This window comes from Haliotis rubra, unplaced genomic scaffold, assembly GCF_003918875.1.
Source record: "Haliotis rubra isolate DU_JTF1 unplaced genomic scaffold, ASM391887v1 Scf888, whole genome shotgun sequence".
Taxonomy (NCBI): Eukaryota; Metazoa; Mollusca; class Gastropoda; order Lepetellida; family Haliotidae; genus Haliotis; species Haliotis rubra.
Window position 1 is genome coordinate 180,349 of NW_025767621.1, and position 12,027 is coordinate 192,375.

General features: G+C 40.4%; 1 protein-coding gene across 1 annotated transcript; it reads right to left on the bottom strand.

Annotated features, from left to right (window-relative positions):
* Positions 1–9,369: 9,369 nt before the first annotated feature.
* LOC124263516 lies at positions 9,370–10,970 on the bottom strand. The gene has a single exon (XM_046698176.1). It carries the CDS (start codon positions 10,908–10,910, stop codon positions 9,861–9,863), a length of 1,050 nt encoding a protein of 349 aa, XP_046554132.1. The 5' UTR covers positions 10,911–10,970; the 3' UTR covers positions 9,370–9,860.
* Positions 10,971–12,027: the final 1,057 nt, after the last annotated feature.

Sequence of the window (12,027 nt, forward strand, 5' to 3'; positions counted from 1 at the left end):
CCGCAAATTAATACATAAGATGTATGTATCTGTTTCATTGTTTCGATGCATTTCTTTGTGGAAACAAAAAATCGATTTTGTTTTTGCAAGGAGTACAACGATATTAGGCGGCCTTTACAACATACGGTAATTTTGTGTAAATCACTATTCACAGTATTCTACATGTCCTATGTTATCAGATGAAATATTCAGGGATGTAAAGATGTACAAAGGAAAAAAAACACACTTGTGTTTTTGATTATTTATAACAAATAGGTAAATAAACAACCAAAAAGACAATGTATTCTTTCTAATACTTTTGTTGCATACATATTTTAGAAATTTAAATTTTCGATTTGAACTCCCGAGAACTGACGTACATTAATCAAACAATATTCTTATATTCGGAAGTATATATATAAAATACATATAAAATATGAAATACAAACGAAACTGCGAAAGTGTTAACCTTTAAAATACATTAGTGTATTGTATGAACAATTTTAGTTTTCAACACTGCAAACAAATAATACAGACATCAAACCTAGACTAATGGGAGAAAATGCATGTATATATTTGTATAAGGGGTAAACATCCTGCGGTAGATGTTTGGTCGCGTTGTTAATGCGACCGAACCGCACTAAGCTGTGTCCAATTAAAAGAAGACACACATTTAATTGTTTCTCTGAAGATGGCGGGTCATGTAAGCTTTGCCAAGACTTGTCCGTATTTGGAAATTTTACGCGCGCTTTAAGATATATACGCATCTAGTCAGAAAGCGACCATAAAATCTCTAAATTATCGTCTCCGTGGGTGAGTGAGTTACGTCACACTCAGCAATATTCTAGCTATATGGCGGCGGTCTGTAAATAATCGAGTCTGGACCAGACAAGCCAGTGATCAACAGCATCGATCTGCGCAATTGGGAACCGATGATATGTGTCAACCAAGTCAGCGAGCCTGACCACCCGATCCCGTTAGTCGCCTCTTACGACAAGCATGGGTTACTGAAGGCCAATATTCTAACCCGGACCTTCATGGGTGATTATCGTTTCCGTATGTTAGTTCGTGCGCACCTTCTGCCGTTGTATATCACCACGCTTAACACTATTCCAGCTGTATGACAGAGACCTATATATAATCGAACTTGGATCAGAAACTTACGTATTTTATGTTCCAGAAGCCGTGTAGGACGTTAACATGTGATCAGTCACGTCGGCGCCGATCCACGAAGCGTTCGTAATGTTATGAGCTATCGTAACTATATACTTTACCATTAGCTTACTAATGAGGTGGGGCGGTGGGGTAGCCTAATGGTTAAAGCGTCCGCTCGACATGCTGAAGACCCGGGTTCGATTCCCCACATGGGTGCAATGTGTGAAGCCCATTTCTGGTGTCCCCAGCCGTGATATTGCGGGAATATTGCTAAAAGCGGCGTAAAACCATACTCACTCACTCACTCACTCACTCACTCACTAATGAAGTAGTGCTACGAACGCATTGTGGTAACTGATTTCGTTAGTTGTTTCTTACCAGCAGCAAGAGGTTGCTGGAGAACATTGAAACATCCACGAGGGAGAGAAATGGTGTACCTCAACTGTGCCCACTTTTCTTAAAACAACAAAATGCAGTCACCCGTAGAACAATAGGGGGGATTAGTGATAGTTTGTTTCAAGGTAAATCTGGTGACACCGTGACCACAAGTCTCAATAAATTGGTGAACACTAACAAATGTCACAGCCATGTGTATATATGATAAAACAAACCCCTACTTCATCATCATGGCTAATGCTCAAGTTGTTGTTCAGTACATTGATAATGCACAGGGTGGACAACATTTGATATATGGTAACTATAAGTTTACGGTTATGAACCGAAAGAATAATAGAGTCTACTGGAGATGCTGTGTCACAGACTGCCGAGCGACACTGAATATGAAGGAAGGATATCACTATAGTTTGGGATGAAATGCATGTGGACCCAGTTTTTTAAAAATATCTCTTCATCCAATGACCCAATCGATCTCAAACTGTGCAAGTGGATGTTTTGTCAGACAACCTAATCACATTGTAAATCACCGATTTTATGCATTTGTATTAAAGAATCTGTCTATGTAACTGTCAACAAAATAAACAGCAGAACGCAGACGGCTTGCAGAGGGAGAGAGCCAATGACCTGTAACAGCGGCAGTCTTGTTAATACATTATTACTTCAAACTCATTACACTTATGTCTTGCTGAGTTAATGCCAGTTACATACGAGGGCCTAGATTTTCGAAGCTCTCTTAGCGCTAAGATAGTCGTAAGTTAATGTTAAGGTATGGCACTTACGACTATCTTAGCGCTAAGAGAGCTTCGAAAATCTGGGCCTAGTTTATGAATTAAGTATGTAGTGTATGACTTAAGAGTTAAGTAGACTATACTATATACCACTGCCCACTAGCCTGATACAGACTATACCCTAATCCCTCTGTTGTTTTAACACTGCCCATTTCCAAAAGTGGGCACAGTGGGAGTAAACCGGCAAAATGTGCGAATGTGAGTATGAGCGAGTGTGGGTAGGCGAGTGAGTGTGTGAGTTTTAGCAATATTTCAGCAATATCATGACTGAGAACACCAGATATGTGCTTCACACATTCTACCTCTGTGGGGAATCGAACCCGGATCTTAAGCGTAGCGAGGGAACGCTTTTTACCCGTAAGCTAGCTCACCGCCGAGAGGTGAGGTTAAGTGAATTGGGTTTAACGTCGTACTCAAGAATATTTCGCTTATATGACGACGTACATGCGTGTGTATGTGTGGCTGCTTGTACTAGCCCAGACTGAAGCTGGTTTTATAGCGCTAGCTCACTGAGATATCATGCCGTAGTTAAGCATGAATACCCCACTCAGACACATTATACTGACTCCGAGCCGACCAGTCCTTGTTGTACCCATTAATGGCGAGCGCCAGGCAGGGACCAACAAGTACCATATTTTAACGTCTTTTGGTATGACGCAGTCGGGGATCGAACCCGTGACCTTCCGCTCTCCGTGCGGACGCTCTAACCACTACACCACGGAGGCGGTCTCACCGCCGAGAGCGCACTGACAATGCATGCATTAAGAGCCGGCGATAAGATTTGAGTGAGTTTGGTTTTGCGCCGCTTTTAGCAATATTCTAGCAATATCACGGCGGGGGGACACCAGAAATGGGCTTCACACATTGTACCCATGTAGGGAATCGAACCCTGGTGTTCGGCAGCGCTTTAACCACTAGGCTACCCAGTCGCCCCGATTGGATTTGAAGTAAACGGGATTGAAATATGTTTGTTGACCATTAACAAATTTGTGCTGTTCCCTGGTTTTGGTACAGCTTGGATATTGACCAACGCATTGACCCCTACCTCACAATGTCACACTGGGGGTATTTAGTTGTTAGTACAATCACTAGCATTACTTCAATCATATCCTTTGTTGTTGTCAACGCGAAAAATATCACTAACCATCTAAGCTCCACTATATCGGCCTCACAATATCCCTACGTTAGAAGATAATATAGCACATGGGTTCATTTAATAAGAGCAATACTGAAAGGTCTCCATGGCCTTTTGTTGGACCAATCCAACAGTTTTCATTTGAGAGAGAGATTACTCTGCACAGAGTTAATTCCAAGCAGCGCTTCACTTCTACCTCTGCGGGAAGCATGGTGTTTTTCAATATTAGAATTTCGGCGTTCGCTCATTCAGTGGGATATCGGATTGAATTCAGCCTTCCGTGATAGAAGACCCATGACCCTCTTAACGCACATTGTGTTTGACAGTCAATGTTGAATATATTACACTTGAGAGTTGTGTAGTAATCCGCAAGGGACGTCTATCAAACTATGGTAGGCTATACTAGGTGTGCATACTTCACGTTGTGCTGAAGACCCGTCTCTGATCAAACCGCACGGGACCAATAAAGAATCGGGCGACTGGTTGTTTGGTCGTATGTAAATCCAATGCTTTCGACGCTTTCACTAAAGAATGTATTACGGAAGAGTGTTTGTAGTGTAATGGGAGGTACATGTTGAATGTTTGATATCTGGCATCTGTATTGTCTGGGTGCAGAGCGGTATGATACAACACAACAGCTCGATACTTCATGTGGAAATTACCTTGTGTAAGCGGGACAAACGTTTATATAATATACAATGGCTTTACTTAAGTCGAACGTCAATATTACTGGCGTAGCACGATGGCGACCCCTGGATATCAACGTTTATGTTACATGTAAACGGGATGTGAGACCTTCGGGGTCTGATCATAAATATATTATAAATTATGTCAAAATGTTACGTGGTTATCGTGTATCAAGAAAGGCGGTACCCATCTTGGCAGAAGCAAACCTCAACGACAGGCGAGAACACCATCTACCGTACCCATACACCCCCCACATAATCTCTGCTGGGTCTCTTAATTAGTAGAAGTATATTCCCAGCAATCGAGTATCGGAGTACATCGATTTATCAGTAGTGCTTCTAGTAGTTACCTGCACTGTCCTCAAAGTTAAATTGTATTAACCCATATGTCGAATAGTTAAAGGTTAGTTCGTAGCTGTTTTGTCACATGAAGTTAACAAAGTGATATGAATATTGCCGGGCAAAAAGAAAGTATTGCAAACTACGGTTATAACGAACTCAAAAGGACCACTTGTTTCAGTTCGATATCAAGGTAGTTCGCACTAAGCATTTTGACTAATATATACAATAAGTGGTTTGGACCCCGAAACAGACAGACAGACGGGCAGTTTATTCAGTAAGGAGGCCACTGGCCCATAATACATACAGATAATAGTTTTTTTTGTATCTTTCACGTGCGCATGATTTAAAAAGGTATACGTAGCACTCATTTGTTTCTAGAATTTACAATATTGTTAACATGGTACAAAAACAAGCCGATGTTGTACATAACATCATAACTTTCATTTTGAAACAGATTTAGCATAGTGTGTACAGTGTAGGGTTCTTGTATATATCTAGCAATGTATTTGACTCTTAAATCTTTATAACAACCACACACAAATATGACATGCCATTCATTTTCAATATGATCCAGACCTTTTGATTTGCAGTACATACAAAGTCTTTCTCTTAGTTCAATATTGCCATATCTTCCAGTTTCTACTGCTATCTTAAAGTTGCTACATCTAAATCTTGATAAAGACATAATTAGATACACTGGAATGTGAGAACACAAGTATTTTTCAACATTCAACAAAGACTTATATTGCTTATAAAAGTTCGTTATATCCGTTAGTTCGTAATAAGCGTATTCGTTATAAACGTAGTTAATTGTATACAGTTACTATACACTAGAAAAACCCAACCCCCCAAAAAACCACCACCAACAACAAACAAAAACAAACCCCCAAAAAACAAAAAACAAAACAAAAAAACCCAACCAAACAAACAAACAACAACATCAAAAAACCCAACAAACTAGAAAACCAACAACAATCTCTCTGTCCCCATTTGCACATCACCTGATGCTAGACACATTTTGATATGCTGCATAGAGTAGAGACCCGTATCAAATATCATCACTGGATAATCATTCCTTTTTGTTTCAGTTCTAGCTACCATCAAACACTTGTATACTTTAGTGAGTTTTCAACACGTACGTATGTACAGGCACAGCATAGTGCTTTTGAGTATCCACTGAATATCTTAATAAATTCTTGGTGTGAATATGTGCATGGATACTTGTGCTTGGATTGGTTGTGTTGATTAGAATTGAAACGTATGCGTATCAGTTTATACAGGAGTATGCCAGTTTATGTCTTGGTACGTTATGTGTGTGTCTGTATACATGTGTACGTCGAATTGTATGTTGTAATGTTCATGTATATTGGTGATTTAATGAACATTTGTGTGTTTGCGTCAGGTTTTACTGCGCCCTGTTTCGACCTTTAGAGGCGTAAGTGACACCAATGATCTTTGGTTCGAATCCCAGCTTGCCCTGATGATATACTGAGGGAAACAAATAAGGGAACACCACTTCATGGCAGTGTCTCCTTATATATTCTCAGGGTTTCCTCCCATAGCGCTATTCAAAGCTGGTGATGAAAACTGGAAAATATTAAAGGAACACTTGAATTTTCTCTGTGTTTAAAAGGATTTAAAAGAACTCTAAAAGTGGATTTGGGCGACTGTATTGAAGATGAATTTCAGGTCTGAATTTAAATATCTTTTGATCTTTGTATTATAAAATGACGGCGGGCAAGCAATCTGTTGTGACAAAAGTAAATCACTATCACTAAAAACACATGGATAAAGTAAATTTCTAACATTCAATACCCAATTTGATTTTCCGTTCATAAGTTATGGCCAGGGTGTGTGATGATGATTGTTATGGAGAAGCATGTACAATGTAAATGACCCCCCCCCAATGTATGTACAAGTAAGTGCCCCCCCAACATATCATGTACAAAATCAATGACCCCCTCTCCCTTCCAATATTTTGTAAGCATAATTTTAACATATTTTTATGTACCAAATTGCTGAACACCCCCCGCCCCCTTCAGAAGCATGTGTACAAAATTGCTGACCCCTCTACCTCCCCAGAACAAAATGGGTGACCCCGCCTTAAAATCATCATCACCCCCCTAGCCATAAATTATGAACCGTCCCTTAGTGTCAAACAAACACGTCACCTAATAGCATGGAAGAAATGAAGATAATCAATCTCGAAACTCCTAATGATCAGCAAATTGATATTCTAACAACACTTATCATTCCCCACGAATACACCCCTCCCAAAACAAAATTACTTAATAAATAAAAACAGGAAAAGTATATAGACAATAACCTGTTTTACTGAATTTATGACGATCAACCTTATCATTGATTGTTCTTTAAGTCTTACATTTGAGGGGCCCTCTTGTATTGATTAGTCCCTGGTTTTAAGATGAATTTATAGATGAGTTTCTAATAATTATTAGCAAACTGATGTTCAACCAACGTTTAATACCCACCCAACTCTTAAAATAACAAATATAATAACAAATAAATATGGTAAAATAAATATACCAGTTAATCAATTTTACTGAATATATAACGATCACCTTAATCGTTGATTGTCCTTTTTAGTTTTACATTTGAGAAGCGATGTAATATTGATTAGACTATACGTTGAATTGAGATTCTACATTTAAGTTTGAGTCACATTTAAAATCAGTGGAGCAAATCAACAAACATCACATTTACGATAACACTTGAAAAACGATCGTTTGATCGGCAAGTTGGTGAGTCAATAATGAAACACAACTTTATGGATGACAACCTTTATTATTGCATAGAACTATGCAATAAACAAGAAGTTGTCATCCATAAAGATGAATACTTCATTACTTGAAAAAGGCATACAATGGAGCAATGGATTGGCAGCAGATTGTAGAACAACCGCATGTAATCAATACGTCATGATCTGACGCAATCAATATATGTGATGGTTGTTCATTTCATTGAAACCTAAGTATTCATGAACGTACATCATCGGCGCAGGTATTAAAAATTCACTTTGTGAAAAAGACTGCTAACTCAAGGGAATTTGTTTAAGAATATCAATTAGTTTTTTCAGATATATCGTTGATCTGATTTCGTTAAAAATGGTCAAAAAGCAAATTCCCTTTTTTCATTTTCCCACCGGAACTAAAAATGAAAGAGAGGCCAGGAAACATGCCACATCCATTTCACATTCAGTTATATGAATGGGAATGTCAGTTAACTATCCAGAAATTATTTTGACAAGAGGGACAACTTTAACTTTCCATCATGCCAAGTTCCATTTTTCTGTCGAGCTTCAATCCAGCAGCTTCAATCTTTGGTCTATATATTTAAGGTGCCTTTAACTTTTAAGGTGCAAGTGGACTCTTTTTACGAAGATTAAAACGTCATGCGACTGTTATTTAAAGCTTTTAGAGGGATTACAATATTCCAGGCTTTAGTAAAGCCCACCAACCCCCACCCCACCCCTCCAAAAGGACATTTCCAGATAGGATCAGTGACAAAAGTGATGCATTTGGACTCGTACCGTATATTCCCATAACTGTCCAGGTGATTTTTTTCCTCTGCATGTGCCTATCACTGGTGCCACCGGTAAATATATAATGCAAGTGCAAAAGAATGACCAGCTTTGACTATCCCCAGAAACAGATTCAGTTTGGTATAAAGTAGTAAATAGCTTTGAAAGTCATATGAATGGACCACTGAAAATCCGAGAAGACACCAGGTGTTCCCGACAAGAGTAATCACGTTTTATGAGCAGTAAGGCAGGAAGCCAACACTTCTTCCGGAACACCAAATACTATCAATGTTCGATAGTGATTCGTAAATACATTCTTTCGACTCAGTCGGAACTCTGGTTCAATACTGGAGAGACTTATTTTTGTAAGAGGGTTTTAGTCACTTCTATAGTCATTTGTGACCGATGAATTGCTCACTAACCCAAAATCTAATACATGCAACAAAATCAAACTTTGCACAGTCACATGAAATCGACAAACAACTCTGATGATTTGTCTCATAATTTTGGACACTCGAATAAAAAGTTTGTTTAACAAACAATCATTATTTTGTTGTCACTTTTCGCTATTTCTTACGAGGGAGGACCACTTGCTGGTAGAACAGCCAGGTGTGCGATTTGTACATGTGAAATTGAAATTTCACTGCACACGCTTGTTGAATCCTGGCTGTAAGGAAGGATGTTGGATTCGCATATGTGTATATATATTCATGCCAATAATGGTGGTCACCCCTCCCCACCTCATGCCAATAATGGTTGTCATCCCACCCACCCAAACCCCACACACCCACACCCTCCCACACCCCTCTCCAATAAAAAATTGAAAGGGGGTGACAACCATTATTGGTATGAGTATATATCAATAACGTGTGCTGAAGATTTCGCGAGCAATGGGGATTTTTGAGAGATATTTGCGTATTAAATACTAACACTTTGATCCTAACATAAATGAGAACGGGTTGTAGCAGTGTGTGACCTGACTGACTGTGTCATCATCACCACTCTTTGCTCATTGCATCAACCACTAGTTACAGGTCGCCATGACACAACGAATTGTATCTGTTTGTTTATCGTTTATACGCCGCACTTGCAATATTCCAGCTATATGGTTGCGGTGTGTACATGATCGAGTCTGGGTCAGACAATCCAGTGATCAACACAATGAGCATCGATCTACGCAACTGGTATACGATGACAAGGGTTTACCAAGTCGTCGAGCCTAACCACCTGATCCCATTAGTCGCCTCTTACGACAGGAAAATTAGAAACAAAATCAACAACCACCTCTTGATATGGCTCGGGCCCTTTAACCACTGGACCCCGAAATATAAATCCAAAACTAAGACATCATTTCAGAACAAATTTTAATCGGAAAACACGGCAATGAAAATGAAAATCCCGTGAGTAAAATATAACATTACATATAAGCTTGTGTAGCAATTCATACTGAGCAGGCAAACAATCAGTCTTATGAGAGGAGCATGCATTGATACGTCCCTGATGAAACAGAACACATGTGTTTAAGTCTTTATCGGTCGGTTGGTATATGAAACATTAGTATTTGTTTTGAGACTTTTGTTTCCATGGCATGCCTTAGTTACAGAATGTATGATTATTTACAGTGAATACCATATCAGTGATACGGTGAATTTGTGCTGACCGAAAACAAGTATTTGTTTTTTTCGATACATTGACATTGCAATATATTCCATTTATAGTCAGTTTTAACCAAACGTGACAGGACAAACCTTCAAATCCATTTGTATGCCATCGCACAATGAAAATCCACAGCCCCTTTGAACATTGAAAACATGAGATCGCTTTCCAAACAAATGAATTCAAACTTTAAATTTAGCTGAGTGCCTTTTGTCACTTTGGGAAAACTCTCTCTTCCACACATTCGTCCAGGAGTTATAGTCTCTGATAGGAGCAATGTCTCGTTTATTGGACCGGACTCGGGGCGAGATTGGAGGCTGACCATGACGTCGTCGCAGCGTGTCCAAGATGTCCATGGCGCTCTCCATCCGGTATGTCAGTTCCAGACGCCGATCCATTGGAATCATCTGAGCCTTTGACCTCCGGGACGACTTTTGCGTCGATCCTTTGGTGGCAAGGGGAGCCATCATGGAACGGCTCTGTGAATCAATTCTCCATATTTCATCCATGTCATCATCGTCCACTTCCGGCGCTGCAGCTGCCGTCTCAGTCTCAGGGTCGGAGTCTTCTTCATCCACACCAACATCTAAGGTTGTCCTGGAGGTGCCTCTCTTGCGGTTCAGCTTCACGATTCCCATGCGAATCATCGGGGTCTTGTTCCTCCTCAGGACCGACCGGTACTCCGGATGGGACTTGCTGAGCTGATTGTGAAGAACGTCCTCATATCCCATCATCATAGCGTACTGTGCCTCGGGTGAAAGGAATGATGAGAAACGAGGAACCTTTGGCATCTCATGGATCGCTTCCATGCTGTTAGAGTTCATGATTTCGTCTCGTTTCTTTCCGCCTACTTGGAAGGCTAATCTCGCACGGACCATACTTGTTACCTTTCTTCCAAGCCCTGCGAACATGGCTTTGCCGGTTTTCTGAGGGATTGGGACTGAAGCACGCCTCGGGTCCACATCTGAATCAGTCTCGCTTGGCACCTGTTTCCCGGATGGTTTTGTGCCTTCGCTGATAGAGGCACGCCCAAGTGGCCATTTGTGAGTGGGTACCTTCGCTTTCAGAGGGGGAAGTGTTCTAACAGACTGTCGTGTCTTCTCGTACCCATGATCCGAACTCGAATTCTGGCGAGATTTTCTCGTAGGTTTCACCCTGGTCTGTGGTGAGGTCTTGCTGTTTTCCGCCTCAGATTCATCCTCGCTTGGTTTGGTGAGTTTGAACTGAAACATATTTACACGACCGTCGTCATTAGTTGTGTAGCCAGGCACTAACAAACCTAACACTCCGTCGGGTCACGAACCTGCAAATGCTGTCTTCTAAAGACGCGAACTGTTATGTTGTGTTGGTACATTCTTTGGCAACAAAGACCCACACAATGCCAGAGGATATAAATGCTGTCATGTTATTGGGAAATGAATAGACAGACAGGGATATGAAGTTATCCAAGCGAGACGGATTAGAGGGGGAAAGTATTTCACTTGGCGCAGAGCGTTGAGTCGAGCATAACGGAAGGTGATCAACGCACATTGTTGGGTTGTTGTATAGTCATGTCACGTGACACCATGCAACCTGGGTTATCCTGACATGATAGCTGAATTGTTGTACAACCGATTCACGAGACACCTTGGTACCAAGAGTGTTTTGTCGAGTACTGTGAAACCATACAACGTGGGTTATACAAGACGACGCCTAAATTGTTGTTTGAACGACTCACGTGAATCCTTGGTACCTGGGTTATCATGACATGACGTATATGGTGTTCGATAAACGACTCACGTGAATCCTTGGTACCTGGGTTATCATGACATGACGTATATGGTGTTCGATAAATGATTCACGTGAATCCTTGGTACCTGGGTTATCATGACATGACGTATATGGTGTTCGATAAATGATTCACGTGAATCCGTGGTACTTGCGTTATCATGACATGACGTATATGGTGTTGGATAAATGATTCACGTGAATCCTTAGTACCTGGCTTTTCATGACATGACGTTTAGGATGTTGGATAAATGATTCACGTGAATCCTTGGTACCTGTGTTATCATGACATGACGTTTAGGGTGTTGGATAAATGATTCACGTGAATCCTTAGTACCTGGCTTTTCATGACATGACATTTAGGATGTTAGATAAATGATTCACGTGAATCCTTGGTACCTGGGTTATCATGACATGATGTTTAGGGTGTTGAATAAATGATTCACGTGAATTCTTGGTACCTGGGTTATCATGACATGACGTATACGGTGTTGGATAAATGATTCTCATGAATCCTTGGTACCTGGGTTATCATGACATGACGTACCTGGGTTAAGTGATGATTCTAATGAATCTTTGGTA